This window comes from Oculina patagonica, chromosome 4, assembly GCF_052425735.1.
Source record: "Oculina patagonica isolate OP01 chromosome 4, crgOcupat, whole genome shotgun sequence".
Taxonomy (NCBI): domain Eukaryota; kingdom Metazoa; phylum Cnidaria; class Anthozoa; order Scleractinia; family Oculinidae; genus Oculina; species Oculina patagonica.
The window spans coordinates 21,516,683-21,532,606 of record NC_135761.1 but is presented as its reverse complement, the minus strand read 5'-3'; the positions used below and the strand labels follow the sequence as shown (position 1 = coordinate 21,532,606).

General features: G+C 40.7%; 1 protein-coding gene across 1 annotated transcript; it reads left to right on the top strand.

Annotated features, from left to right (window-relative positions):
* Positions 1–3,193: 3,193 nt before the first annotated feature.
* On the top strand, positions 3,194–15,924 carry LOC144651644 (uncharacterized). The gene is made up of 3 exons (XM_078511589.1): positions 3,194–3,247; positions 10,252–11,426; positions 12,519–15,924. The coding sequence occupies exons 2-3, from the start codon at positions 10,358–10,360 to the stop codon at positions 15,788–15,790; spliced, it is 4,341 nt and encodes a 1,446-aa protein (XP_078367715.1). The 5' UTR covers positions 3,194–3,247; positions 10,252–10,357; the 3' UTR covers positions 15,791–15,924.

Below are 15,924 nucleotides of genomic sequence, written 5' to 3'. Positions count from 1 at the left end.
GTTTTTTTTATATGTAAACCGGTTCATCTGTTGAAATTTTTTCCTTCGAAACTGCACACGGCAGAACTTGTAATCTATTTTTAGTCGGGTGTCGGGTGACATTGGGAAAACTCAGTTGTAACATTCACAAACCATTTTCAGGGCAGCCTTGCTTTTTAGTCCGTTGATGTCCTGCCTTCCTGGACTTGAAATTGCCTTTCCTTGTACCGTGAACGGATTCATTTCACCAAATTAAACAAACTGGACGAACTTCTTCTCAACTTGCGAACTCCTCAACCTTTCAACTTCGCTGCACGTGAAATTCACAATTTCGTTGCGAAGTTCGTAATTTGATTGACAACTACATAATGAAATTCCCCCTAAAGTTCGTAGCGAACTTCGCGAATTTCAAACGAACTTCGGAAACCGTTCGTGAAAAGTTTTGTGAAACACAATGTAAAAAAAGGAAGAAAAAAAAAATTACTCAGTCTGCACGGTCTGCACCGTCTGCACCGTCTGCACGGTCTGCAGTCTGCATGGTCTGCGTTCTATACCGACCGGTCCTTCAGGATGTTTATCTTTGCGTTGTTGTCATCCAAGTATCGCTGGATACTTCGCGAGAAGGAGGACATCGTGTCAGGTTCGTACTCTGTGTTGTCTTTTTTCTTTGCGTTGATATAGAAATTGCATAGGAGGCTGTCCAGCTCATCCGGCGGAATTTCGAAGACCTTCCGTCTCTCGCCACATTCACTGATAAATCTTTGAAAAACGTTCATGTCATAGCTCGTTTTTTTGACAGTGCTTGCTTGTTGTTGGCCTCTAATAAAATTGTGAACTTCTTCATTGGTGAGAAGTTTTGACTTTTTTTCTTCGTTTTCGGAGAGAGTTGGAACTTGGACTTTTTTTTCATATGGTTTTCCAAGGAAATTGCGCGCGGGTCCGTACGGGTCATATGATAAGTATTATATACTCAACAAAATACCGCGTTTTTGATTGGTCAATGACGAATGCATAAATAGGTTATAGAGTGCAAATTGGGGTTATAGAGTGCAATACAGAAGTTGCTATGGAAACACCGGGGAAGCGCCAAATTTGAAAACCAAATTAAAAAATGGCGGACAGCCGGTTTGCTTTGTCAAACCAAAATATCGTCGAGCAACTTAAGGAAAATGCGAGAAACAAAAACACGTTGAAAGCTACACAGACCTGGTTGAATGTTTGGCAAACATGGACAACAGAGAGAAAAGTAAACCCAAAAATGGAAGAATACGAGCACGAACAACTCGATGAGATGTTGCAAACCTTCTACACAGAAATACGCACAACAGACGGGTTTGAATACGAACCTGAGAGTTTAAAATCCATGCTGGCAGCCCTTGACCGCTATTTAAAAGAACACAGCTACAAGTACTCGATAATTAGAGACCGAGAGTTCCATCAGTCCAAATTGGTACTTGAAGGAAAAGTGAAGTGTCTCCGACAGCAAGGAAAAGGCAAAAGACCCAACGCCGCGAACGCACTGACAACCGAGGAAGAAGAAATGCTATGGAGTGAACAAAGTCTCGGTGACTGCAGCCCAAGAGTTCTTTCCCAGACGATGTGGTGGCTCTTGACTCAACATTTTGGCCTGAGGGGAAGACAGGAACACCACTCAATGGAAGTCGAGGACTTTAGTTTTTGTGTGGACGACAGCGGCACAGAGTACGTCACATTTAAAGAGAATCCTACAAAAACGAGGCAGGGAGGACTTAACACAAAACATCGTAGTGTTCTGCCAAAAATGTTCGCTACTGGCGGTCAGAGATGTCCCGTTGAGTTGCTGAAGCAATACCTCAGTAGACGTCCTCAAGAGCTGCGAGAAAAAGGTCCTTTTTACCTTGCCATAATTGAAAACCCCAAAACAAATGTTTGGTACAAAAAGCAGCGCCTCGGCGTAAACAGTATCGACAACATGATGAAGAGCGTTGTAAAGAATACACCTCTAGAGAAAAGCAAGAAGAGATTGACTAACCACAGCGCAAGGAAGACGGTTGTAAAGAAACTGAGGGCAGCAAGCGTCGAGAGGCAGTCGATAATCCAGGTGACTGGACACGTAAGCGAGAAATCTCTTAACGACTACGATGAAGGTAGCGAGAAGGAACAGCAACAACTCTCCAACATTATCAGCATGCCTCCACAGTCAGCAGCTTCGAGCAGTTTCGCAGGTGTACCCGCAATGCCGTCTTTTCCCGCTACAACTTCAAGAGGTGAACAGGTGAACACAAGCAGCCATGCTTACACCGTGAACAATTTTCACAACTGCCAAGTCACATTTAATGTGATTCAAGGACAGTGCACTTCACCTAAGTCTGTGAATCCGAATGCTATTTAGTGAGTCCGATTGAGATTAAAAACATTCAGGAACATTTGAAAAGAGATAAGTGAACCAGTATTCTTGTCGCTTTTAACAACTGAAATTTAGCTTTTTGAGTTCAGCTTGTAAGCGTATATTTTCTCAGAAACTTTTCAAAACTTCACGCTTGATTTGCCTTGTCACAACATGATATTTTTTGATTGGTTCAAATAAAACATGTGAGCATTTGGGAAACCATTGAAGCGTTTCATGTGGTACGCATGGCGTGCAAATAGCGCGACGCAGTAATTTTGAGTACATAATAAATAAAAAATCGTATGAACTTGCTCGTGCATTACGTGATTTATGGTCACTCATGATGTTTTAAAAGTTCTCAAATTGCACTCGCCTACGGCTCGGGCAATTTTGAGAACTTTTAAAACATCACTCGTGCCCATAGATCACGTAATGCACTCGCGTTCATACGATTTCCTGTACTTAAACAAAAAATTATGATGCTTTTCAAATATACTGTTGTGGTTAATTTATTTGTGTGTTTATGGCAGTTTGTCTCGGCCGTCAGCTGTCAGTACTACTTTTAGCGTAGCTAAAACACGCATTGCAAGAACATACTACAGTACCTAATTTTTTTTTCTGTATAAAATACACGATATTTACTAAATTTTACGAATCTTTGCTCCAAATAGTGCATAAATTTGCTAATTATGCCGTGGTATTGCTTGGTTAACAAATTATGCGTTTTTGCTCCAATTATGCCAAAAATCATGCACAATCCGCCAAGGCCTACCTTCTTCGCCCCGATGGTGGTGAGGGGTCTGGGGATGACTTCAGAGGATTCTAGTCACGCGATGATCACGATCACGCACGGCATGCAGCAACAAAATTTGCTGAAGGAGGAAGCTACAAAATGAATTGGTAAGTAAAGCACGATAATTCTATTTCGTAGCCTTTTTTCCTGTTTTTCTTTGGAATGCTGCTTCCTAATTAAAGCTTATTTATTTACAATTAAACAACGTTATTAAAGACGCTGGATGAGCCAAAACGTACGTGTTGAAATAGACTAAATTTATGTCCGGTACCTATTTAGGTGTCGCTGAATAATTTCCGTTGTTCTGTTTATTTTGTTCGCTTATTCTTTGATGAACAAAAGTTCTAATATATTGAACATAAGAAAATAAAGACAATGAAAACAGGACGGCTTTTTAAACCAGGCGCTTCGGAATCTTTACGAATCGCCTGTTCTTCGCTTTGCATCCGATTGCTCAATATTTCCTAAATATCAAATTCTTACATAAGTTTCAGTGTGAAATTCAATTGTAGTACCATAACCCATTCTGCGATTTTGAAAGAAACACTAAAGGAAGTTAAAGCAACTTTATTTTGCAGGGCTTGTGTTCCTGAAACTCACAGATTTCTCACAGTAAGGGCCATTCCATTTTATATCCACACCCCCCCTGTTGACGAGGTAAGTCAACATTTACCCCCTAAGAAAAAAAGATCAAAGTGCCGACATGATGCCCCCCTCAGAAACACCCGATTTTTTCTTAACCCCATCAGAAAAAAGACCACTTTTTGCTCATTTTTTACTTACCCCCTCAGAAAGAATCAAAAGTGCCGACAAATTTTAGACCTCTTAAGAAAAATTCGTTAACGGGGGGGTGTGAATTTTTTTGGAATGGCCCTAATCTCCCGTCAACATGTCGAGTTTCTCTTCCGCTTTCACTTTCATTCGGGGAAATCCCTTTCACGCTCGAAGTTTCCAGAACGTAAAGGAACCATCAATCACGAAGAGCAAATTAAATGGCAATAAAACAAGAACTTCCTGAACGTTTTAAACGCGCTTTCAAACAAATTACCGCAATTGTGCCCATATAAAAATTCACTAAAAACGTCACGCGATTTGTTCAATTGTTAGCATCGCAATTGTTCAATTGTCACGCGATATAGTCTCATAATCCGAAGCTTACGTTGTTGCCGTTCAGATTTCTGCTAAATCAAAGACTGGCGTCATTTCAGCAGTTAAGATTATTAGAAATAGTATAGTTAACTCTAAACAAGCTAAATAAAGACCAAAGTATGTTCATAAAGTTTTCATTGGTAAGAGATTTATAGATTTTCAACATTGCCTGACACATGGTCTGGCCAAGCGAAGAGATAGTTTTGTGAATGACGTAAGCCGAGTGTACTTACAAAAATGGCTTGAAGATGTCAAAGCAATTACAGTTTTACAATAGAGCGATTTCACAAACCTCAATTCATACTACCTATGTCTCACATGCCGACAGCAAACAGAACTTGAACTTTGTTGATTTATTTTTAAGTGGTGGTGAACAGTCCCTCAAAAACCATGTTTCGCATAATTTTCAAGCCATATTTCATCCGTCCCATTGTCTCAAATATTTCTGGGACGCTTTCTCAAAGTCTTCATCTCTTTTTACAAGGCTAAAAATGTCTCGGGCTGGCAGAAAAGATATCAGTTTTGCCATCTTGCAAAGTTGCGAATGTACCATTCAACAACTTTTTTTACTGAACAGGGTGAGGGTGCAATCTGATCCTTTGACAGCCCAATCTATATACCTAGCGGTTTAAACTTGTTTTCAATATTAAAATGCAATAGATAGTACAACAATACCAGAAAATTATTAGTTGATCAGCAAGCCACCCGTGCATTCTCTTTTTTGTTCATCCTCATTAACATTTAATTTAATCGTTAAATTAGCATTTTTAAAGTGCTACTGTGATCAAATTTTCACCTCTTGATATTTTAGTCGTTTTATGGAGTTTTTAACGAAAGATTCAAAATGGCGTTTTCCGTTTTCAAATATCTATTTTAGTTCCAGAGATATTCAAGCTTAAAAAAGTCGCAAAATATGCAAATTAGAGGACCGATGACGTCATCTTCTCAACCCAATTTTATGTTAAGTACAAAAATTGAATTATCTCAGTCATTTTTTTGCAGAGACCAATGAAACTTGGCAGTCTAATAGTTCTACAGAGAACACACTTTTAGTTGGCATAAAATTACGTTACCATGGCAACCCACTCTTTTCCAGTCCCCTGCGATTTATTTTTAATATTTTATTTTTTTTAGTTCCAAAAAATGTAACCCAGCCAAGACGACTACCAAATTCATTCATATGCTTGCCAAATCACCCATGTAAAGCATCATTGGCAAATATCAAAAAGGAATGCTAGAATCTGCCAGAAAAGCTTTTAGCATCCAGGGGATCTGGAACCTAGTATGTCACCATGGTAACCAAACTGTTAATTTCAAATTGTGAAACACAACTACCAGAAGGCTACTGCAAAAAATCAGAGACTTGTGATAAAAATTGGCTGAGATATCACTTTCTTCATATTGGATGAAAATTTGGTTGAGTCTATGACGTCATCATTTTGCTAATTTGCATATTCTAAAACCTTGAATATCTCTGGAAAGAAAAGAGATATTTGAAAAAAATAAAAAGCATTTTTCTTCTTATAAAGAGTACTTGTTAATATGTTAAAACGGCCACAAAAGGAAAGATACGAATTTCATCACAGTAGCACTTTAAATGCTAATTTAATGAGAATCGTTAAAACAATATACTTTATGAGAATCTTTATGAGAATCGTTAAAACGATTCTCATTAGCATGTAAGAATCAAATGTGAATATTCTGTACTTGCTCTGATTCAAACACTTGAATGCCACAAAAATGTACATTTCCCGCTAAATAGAGCGCAGAAATGTTAATGAATGATTTAGTAGCACAGCTCCTGTCAAGTAAAATGTTTGTAAAAACTTTAGTAGGTCAATGATTCATATGCGTGATTCCAAGCATGGCCTTAGAGTTGGCCGAGTGGGTCTGGATACCAACACGACGAAACCACGAGTAGAGCAAGAACCGCGCATTGCGGTTAATTAACAAATACATACAACTCATTGTAAATTCAAGTATTGATGGAATGAGGTATATCAAACACAAGAGATATTCAGATTTTCAACATTTGCAAACACTGAGAAAAAACATAATTTCTGTTGTCACAAGTGTTAGGGGACCGGTCATAAAAGTACAAGGGGGGGGGAGAGGGTGGGCTATGAAAAATTGGAGGTGGGCCACTATTTTTCAACATGTCAAATAGGGTGGCTCAGGAGAAATAATGCACTGCATAAGGGGTGGGTCATAGTAAAATATTCATGAAACTGCAACTATAAAATGCAAACATTTAATGAGGATGCCTAAAACAGCATTTCTGAGGTGCTAAAAATCTTAATTTTCCCGGGGAACATTCCCCCAGACCCCCTACTTTCCATGTATCAAACATCATAAACTCAAAAAAAACACCAACTATTGTTATCTCTTTAAACTGCAGAGACTACATCTTCAGTGGTACAAATATTCTAACAAAATGCCAAAAATAGTATTCTGAGTTTCAAAAAATCTAACTTTAAATTTTTTCCTGGCAAGCGTGGCATAAAGGCCGGAAAGCCCGGCCAGGCCGGGCTTTGCCAGGCTTACCGGGCTTTTGACCGTGCTCCTGATGCAAGGGGGGCTCCTGACTTTGCTTTGTACAAACATAATTAACTCAAAACCACCAACTATTAGTACATCCCTTTAAACTGCAGAGACTATGTACATCTACAACAGTACAAAAATTCTACCAGAATTTCTAAAAATAGCACTTCAGGATTCTAACACTGATGTGATTCAAACTTTTGATCTCGGGGGAGGGGGGAGCAGTAGGTTTTTCTGTGCCACTCCAGGGGTGGGCTGCCCCAAGTTTGTCAAATAATTTGGGGGTGGGCCACTGAAAATCAGTACTTAAAACAAAAAAATTCATAGCCCACCCCCAGTGTACTTTATGATGACCAGTCCCTAAAGAGAAAGTAGCAGAGACCCCGACAGAAATCGAACCCTCCATCTCCATGGTCTTACAATGTGCAGTGGAGTATGTCTGACCACATCCTCCTACCCAGGGTCTTTGTTCCCTTTGACCAGAGAAGGAATGAAGACTCGAGGTACGAGAATGGTCTGACCAAATTCAAGGTGTCTGAAAATGTTTCGAGTGTATGACGTATTTTTCATAATCAAAATTGAGTGCCTTAAAAGAGCATTTCAGGGATTTGGACACTGACTCAAACTTTCGATCTCGAAAATTGTTTGGAGTTTCTGACTGAAGTGGTAAGCCAATGTTCCCTATGTAAGCCAATGTCCCCCCTTACTTTATGACCGGTCCCTAAAGAGCAGAGGAATAAAATTGGATAAATTAATCTATGCTAATTAAGGGAGCAGTCATTAATTACTTGGGGGGAGGGCTGGCAAATTTTTGAAAAAGTGGGCTCAAAAATTGTGACCCTCTCCCAAACTGGAGCCCAGAAATTGCAACACACCCCAAATCAGACCAAAAAATCCCCCCCCCACCCACCTCTGTCCTTTGAATGAGCACATAAAAGAATAAACACAGTAAGGTGAAAACCATTGAAAGTAGTTCACTAGTTCTTAGGGAAGTTGTCTGCTTTCAGGAGGGGTCTGGGGGTATGTTCCCCCCAAAAATTTTCAGTTTTTTATCCTCTTAAATCACTTTTCTACGATTCTGAGTAGCAATATGATGCCCCTTTCAGAAAAGCTTCTTAATTAGATTCCTGTTTTAACTTTTTCAGCTGTCCAAGCTATTCGAAGCAGGTAAAAGAGAAAAAAAGTAGCAAAATAGTGTGTTTCTAAGGGATCGGTCATAAAGTACAGGTGGGGTGGGGGGGGGGGGGCTAAGAAAAAATGAGGGTGGGTCACTGTTTTTCAACATGTCAAAACGGGTGGGTCAGGAAAAAAAATGCACTGCAGTAGGGGTGGGTCATGGTAAAATTGTTTATTAAACAGCAACTATAATATTGCAAAAATTCTATCAGAATGCCTAAAACAGCGTTTCTGAGGTTCCAAAAATATACATTTTCCTGGGGGAGCATTCCCCCAGAACCCCCTACTTTGTTATATACCTAACATCATTAACTCAAAACCACCAACTATTAGTATCCCTTTAAAGTGACTGTGCTTCATCTACAATGGTACAAATATTCTGCCAGAATGCCTAAAGTAGTATTTCTAAGTTTCTAAAAATCTCAATTTTCCTGGGGGGGGGGCATCCCCCAGATCCCCCCTACTTTGCTTTGTACCAAACTTTATTGACTCAAAACCACCAACTATTAACACGACCACATATATGCTTTTAAATTTATCGTGTCTTAATAAAAGATGTTATTATTATTATTATCATTATTTTTATTATTATTATTATTATTATTATTATTATTATTATTATTATTATTATTATTATTAGTAGTAGTAGTAGTAGTAGTAGTAGTAGTTGGTTGAGGGAGGGGGGCGACTAGGTCTTTCTGTGCCACTCATCATGGGGTGGGCCGCTTCAATTTTGTCAAATAATTGGGGGGCGGGCCACTGAAAATCAGTACTTAAAAAGAAAAAAATCATAGCCCACCCCCATGTACTTTATGACCGGTCCATAAAGGCCTGGCTAAACTAGGAAACAGTGTTGTTGCGGTCGCAAATGTTTCCTAGTTTAGCCACGCGTGAAACATATGTTGCAAAAACAAAAAATGTTTGCTCCAAGTCAAAAACATTTTTGCTTCCCGGACACAAATTGTGCTCCCGATATGTTGCCCAGTTTAGCCACCCAGGAAACAATGTTGACTAGTTCATGCGCATGCATGGCAGTTTGTTCCCGGAACACTGTTTCCTAGTTTAGCCACCCGGGCAGCAAAACATTTTCCTTGCTCCCCGCTAATTAAGCCACCTAGGAAACATGACAAGGAACAATGTTTCCACAACAATGTTTCCTTGTTTAGCCAGGCCTTAAGGCGAATAATAATAATAATGTATCATGATATAAATAGATATGATCAAAATAGTTTGTTTGAATCAAAATAATATCATGCAAGAAATAATCATTACAGTGTGAGTTTATGTATGTAGGTTGCAACTGATTGCGCGAGTCTCACGCTCAATGCATGAGGCTCGAGATTTAGTTGAGAAGCCTGAACCAAACAGCTGTTGATCCTTAACATAAACAAGGCTAGGGGTTCCTGAGGAAAATTTTTATTCAAAGTCTTCTGAAAAGACTACAAATGCATCTATGGATGTCTAACATGCTAAGAAGTAATCAATTAATACCAATGAAAAACAACCGTGATCAAACGTTAAAAGCCAATTGAGCGCCAACGGATAGATCAGAATTATTAAGCTTTTATTGCCTATTGCTAGCTTGCTAGTAAAATAGTCAAAGCAGCTAACTTGCTAGTAAAATAAGTAAAGAAATGTTCCTCGCAGGGAACTTGCAGCATGAATGGTTAAAAAGTGGTTCTCATTGCAGAAACTGTGCGTTGAAAGAGTCAACCATTCTAGTCATATTGTGAAGCGCGTGGCTCACTCCAGAAATCTTCACAATGAGTCACGTTCAAGATATATAAGATTTAGCTTGATAAACACGCGCTGTTTGCTGGTTAAGGGGCATTACCAAGAAGGAGATGGATGGTGAATTGAAGTAGCCTAAAATATTTAAAAAGTTTATTTGTTAAAACAGGTGACAAAAATTTGTGACCCTCCCCATATCGTGGGTCCATTAAAACATTTGGCCCTCCCCATATCTTAGCCCTCCCCTCAAATTTGCCGCCGCCCCCCCCCCTCCCCAATAATTAACGACCGCTCCCTAAATTCATCGTGGTTACAATTTTCTTCGTTTAGCGTAAAAAACAAATGTTTCTTTACTAAAAAATATTTTCTTACAATACACTACTTATACTTGTCCTTCCAAATTACACTCAAAATCACGTCATCGCCACATCCAATAGCAAAGGTCAGCCTACTCCAGCATCACTTTGTAGTTTGCCACTGAAGTAAATTTTGAAAAACACTGTTTCCTTTGCAGATGGTCTGACGTTTGGTTTAACTAGACTTTTTCAAAAAGGACTACTTGACTTTTACCGTGCTACCAATATCATTGAAGGATCTTGCAGACATTTGAATGCCCGACAATGACATTTTCTCCTGATCAACTGAACTTTTTCAAGTTTTCTACTGTTGTTATAGATGAGTTTCCAGTCGCCCTGCGTGAAGTCTTTGCCTGCATGTGGGACACAAAGGTCGCTTCTCCACCTCACGTACCAAAATGGGACGATTCTGTAACGGTTCTAAACATGTTCCTTGGAAAAGAAGGTGGTGCGAAGAAAGTGCCAAATCTTAACAAATCCCGTAAGGAGTGGGACTGTACAGCTTTATTCCAAGCAACTCTCTTTGCTCAAACCTTTGGCACGTTAGGCAAACTGTATGTGAGACCACGTGGTTTATCAACTGGGACATTTCACCACTCAGTGATCAGCCCCACTGGCAACACAGCTGAGACGTTTGCCTTGGCGTTGGAACAGCTTTGCTTGCTACGAAACACGCTTTGCCATCAAATCAGCACCCAAAAGATCGACAAGGCTACCTTTGATCATAACATAATGTTGTCAAAGGATGCCTTTTCTGCACTAGGACAAGACAGCACGAGGATTGATGACATCGGAAAGCTGGGCGAAGAAGACTTTCCCACAGCAAGGCTTCAACAAGTGGAGGACGAGTTAAAGAGGGAAAAAGATGCTGCCGTGAAATTTAAACAGATCGATGATCATCTTATCAACATCGAGTCACGAGTGGAAGATGTTGGGTCTGACGTGAAAGATGTGAAAAGTGATGTGACAGATGTGAAGTCTCAAGTGAAAGATGTCGGGTCTGACGTGAAAGATGTCGGGTCTGACGTGAAAGATGTGAAAAGTGATGTGACAGATGTGAAGTCTCAAGTGGAAGATGTCGGGTCAGACGTGAAAGATGTCGGGTCTGACGTGAAAGATGTGAAAAGTGATGTGACAGATGTGAAGACACAAGTGAAAGATGTCGGGTCTGACGTGAAAGATGTGAAAAGTGACGTAACAGATGTGAAGACACAAGTGGAAGATGTCGGGTCTGACGTGAAAGATGTGAAGACACAAGTGGAAGATGTCGGGTCAGTAGTGAAGGAATTAAAGGAAGACATAAAGAGAGCAATGCAAGAGGAAAACTTAAAAGGTAAGCTTTAATTTGTGGTGTGGGTGGGAGGCCCAGTGGCTCAACGGTTAGTGTGCTGGACTCTGGATCGAGCAGTCTGGGTTCAAGCCCTGGCTGGGTTTCTGTATTGTGTTCTTGGGCAAGACACTTTACTCTCATAGTGCCTCTCTCCACCCAGGTGTTGAGTTGAATGCCAAGAGTAACCCTGTGATGGACCACAGGTGACCAACTGAGCGTACTATAAGAGTTTGTATGGATTTAAAATTGTTTAAAATTGTTTAAAAGTCGGTTAAGCCTTATTGATGCTTTCCAAAGGAAAGATGAGGTATTTTTATGTATTTTCGAATCCATACAAACGCTTATTAAGATGTTCAATTTAAAATCCATACAAACTCATAAAGTACGCTTTGATCATCTGTGGATGGACCAAAAGCCCATCCATGGGAAAGTAGAAATACTCCCAGTCACTTCATGCTACTAAAACAGGGATAAGCTCCGGCCTCATCATGGGCCACTAGGATCAAACGCAGACTTGCCTTTTAATTTGTAGTCTGGGTGAAGTAGTCTTGTGTATGTGTTCTCCATGTCTCGTAAATAAGCCAATGGAATATGCTTTCACAATTACACTGCTCGCTCTCGGGTTCTATTGAATTTGATGTTTGTTGAGGGATGTAGTTAGCTAGAAACCACGGGCTGCATCGAAGTCCAGCGTAGAATGCTGTCATTGTGTTGTGTTGTTATCAAAGTGTTTATAGCCTGCGAACAGGCTCCTGAGTGGAGCTGCAGAGTGTGATTGCTGAGTGAAGCGAGCTGAGCGTGGCCTCGCCGCGCCCTGTTCTCCCCCATAGGCCCCGCTCGGCAAGCTTCGCTTTGTAAATTTGTTTTTTTTTTCACCCCACTTGGGAGTCTGTTCCCAAGCTAAGTGTTTAATAATCGTTAGGTCGGAAGACAATCTAATTCCGTGGCGATTGTTCCTGTTACAATAGGTAATATTTCTTGGACTGAGCTTGCAACCCAACGCTTCCGTGACAGGCAAATTGTAAGATCGACAAGTATTCTGTCATAGAGCTGTCGGTCATACGGCATCGTTTAACCCATTTGGTTTTACTTAAGGTCCATCAGTTCCCGTCTCCTGCCTACCACAGAAAATACCACACTTTGTTGGCCGCCAGGAAGAGTGCCTAGCAGTCTTAAATCATTTAACAAATGGGGACACTCGACTGGTTGACGTCTGGGGTCCACCGGGATTTGGAAAGACGTCAGTGGCTGTTAAAGTAGCCCATCACTTGAAAGAGATGAAGATTCCAGTCTACTTTACATCCCTTCGCGGAATGAAAAGTAAAGACGATCTAGTGTCAAAGCTTTTAAGTATATTTACAGACGCTCAACAGGCGTTTTATGTTTCACCCTCTGATTGGCTCATCCAAAGTTTACAACAACTGAAGAATCCGTTTGTCCTAATTTTGGATAATGCTGACGACTTACTGGAATCTGGAGATTCCAAAGTGAATGAAGACGTGCTCGGATTTACGAAGGAGATTCTTGCCCAATGCAGTCAAATCAAGCTTCTTCTCACGACTCGTGAATCTCTAGACTATCTGAGCCTTAAGATTTCCATCCATCAAGAAAGAGTTGGTGTACTGGATGGAGTATCCTCTGTCAGCTTAGTAAAGTCCCAATTGCCAGATGTCTCAGACGATGACTGCAGTTCCATAATAAAGGTATGTGGACACGTTCCTTTGGCAATGCGACTGATGTGTAGTATCATGATGGAAGAAAATGTTTCAATCACTGAGCTCTTAGAAGAATTAAATATTTCGCCTCTTGTTGAGGTTTTGGACAATGAACATTTTTCCGATGATGCTCGACTGAAAACCATAATCAACAAATCATTTGAAAGACTTACTTTCCACGAGAGAGATGCGTTTGTGTCACTGGCAGTTTTTCCTAACAGCTTTGGAGTAGAGGAGGCCATGGCTGTTTTGGATTTGAAGACAGCCCGACTAACTAAGAAAGTGATCGGATCGCTGAAACGAAAATCTTTAATAGATTGTAGTGAAGATGTCGAATCCTTCACAATTCATTCACTTTTGCGATCCTTCATTGACGAAAGAAGAATAGCTAACCAGACAATTCAAACCACGTTTCATGCAGCACAACTTCGTTTCTACGACTATCAGATCACTAGTTTTGGTGAGGCTAATGAAAAATTTCTAACAGGTCATTCTAATGACGCATGTCTTGTTTTCCTTGGTCAGCGGGAGAGCATCCTGCTGTCTCTTTTAAATGGAGCAAAGGATGACGCCATCTATCCCAAAGTTGTAGAAGTATTGTCGAAGGCCGAGTTATTTTTTTATTTTGTACTGTCCCATGAGTTTTTCGACAGGGTTTACTGCACCGCAGTAGAAGAAGCAAAGAAAAGGCAACGTCGCGATGATGAATGCAACTTGCTTGCTGCCAAGTCGTTTGGCTTCTTGGAAGGGTTAAACGTAAGCCGTCAAGGCTGGGACGAGTCCTTGATAGCTAGCATTCGTCATAGCTGTCTAGCGAAGCATTTATGCTATCTTGGCGTCCACCAGCTGCTATGTGGAAAAATTGACGACGGCATATCGTCTCTAAGAACTTCTGTAGATCGTCTGAATGGTAGTAATAGCGACGAAAAAGTTGTTAAGGTACTTACCTATCATGCACTTGCAGTTTGTTACAGAAAGAAAGGTGACAAGGAAAACGCATCTAAGTTTGACACTTTGTGTAGCAACGAGTGTAAGTCTACATCGTTGAGCCCTGTGGTTCGCTATGTCTTCTTACGAGACAGCTCTTCAGCTGATGAACCAACAGATTTGGTCAGTATTGTCGAGCAAGATTTGTTCTTTTTTCTACTTATGGCTAAAAAATTATCTGCGCTTTACAGGAAGCTGGAGTTTGGAAAGCAGGCGAAAACTGAACTATCTTTAATGACCCGTCATTTTGTTGGACTGTACAAAGTTTTTCTTCCATTATCTGGCAAAGGAATGCTCCATGTTTCGATACTACAGGCTTGTCTCAAGGTGCTATATAGTTTGAACTGTTTTAAGGAAGCAGCGGAAGGCTTTCAAATAATAACAGACAAACTTGAAAAGACACCAGGAAACTTGCCTGACAAACGCACAGCTCAGGCTTACTTAGTTCGCGGCTTAGCTCTGAAAGGACTAAACGACCACGATGCAGCTTTCTATTGTTTAAAGAAAGCTTTAAACATCAGAAGACGACTTTTACAAGAAAACAAGGACGGAACGTACGGCAACAACATGGTCGGAGAGACTATCGACTCACTTGCGCTCTGTTTGGAAATGCCCAAAAATCTCGATGGCGGTACTTTTGGACACACAAACGATTTCAAAGTCATCTGCGAAGAAATCAAAAGTGCTCTTAAGGCAATGGAAAAGATTTGTGGCGTGAACCTCGCTGAAATCGCAACAAATTACAACCATCTTGGTTGTTGCTATTGGCTGATGTGTGACAACAGTGGAGCACTTGAGTCATATCAGCAGGCTCTAAAGATAAGGGAAGAGCACGTGGGCGATTCCGTTGACAAAGCGAACTGTCTACAGAATATAGGAAACGTGTATTTCAGAATGAATCGAAACAGTGAGGCTGCGAAGGCATTCCAAAGTGCTTTGAATCTGAGGAAATTGTTCGGGATTGAGGATCACGCGGATACCGCTGTTATTTACCACGGACTTGGGGCGAACCATCTTGCACAGGGTGAGTTGAGTGAAGCTCTTAATGCGCATCGACGGGGCTTACAGCTTAGAAAAAGACATTTAGATGATCACGCCCTCACATCCGAAAGCCTCACTTCAACAGGATATGCGTATTATCGGATGGGCGAGTATGAAGCTGCGAGAGAACATTCTCAGAACGCTGCCGATTTAGCAAAAACGTTTCTCGGTGACCATGAAGACACCGCCTCTGCGTTCCAACTCCTAAGTACAGTGTACCTTGAAATGGGGAACTACAAGGAAGCTCTTGATGCTTGTCGTGAAGCCAGGACCATAAGATTGAAGCTATTAGGTGAACACGTGGATACAGCTGAAAGCCTTCACTGTTTTGGAGTCATATGTTTTAAGATGCGTGATTTTAAAAGAGCTGTCAGGTCCCTTGGGAGGGCGTCAGCGTTGAGATCAAAACTTCTTGGTGACCACTTAGACACAGCACTGAGCTACCACTGCCTTGGTGAAGCGCAGATGTCTATGGGTGACTTCAGCGGTGCCATGGAATCTTTGAGGAAAGCTTTGAGTATCCGAGAAAAAGAAAAGCATTCAGACGCCGCTGTAACTTCAGAGGTCCTAGATCGCGCCTATTTAGGCCAGTTGATTAAATACGAATCAGCGTCCCAGCAATAGACCTCATTTGCTTGGGAGGTTTGTTGCTGCATTTCAGACCATTTATAATGATATTGTTGAGAACTCGTTTTTTTTTAAATTTTCAAGAGTGATTTTGGATGGACAAAACCGGAACAATTCTGTTAACTTAGAAC

Bases quoted from the DNA above. Each gene is read 5' to 3' on its own strand.
- LOC144651644 (XM_078511589.1), top strand. From the start codon at position 10,358: ATGACATTTTCTCCTGATCAACTGAACTTTTTCAAGTTTTCTACTGTT. The intron at 11,427-12,518 runs GTAAGCTTTAAT...GTTTTACTTAAG, and splicing joins GCAAGAGGAAAACTTAAAAG to GTCCATCAGTTCCCGTCTCC.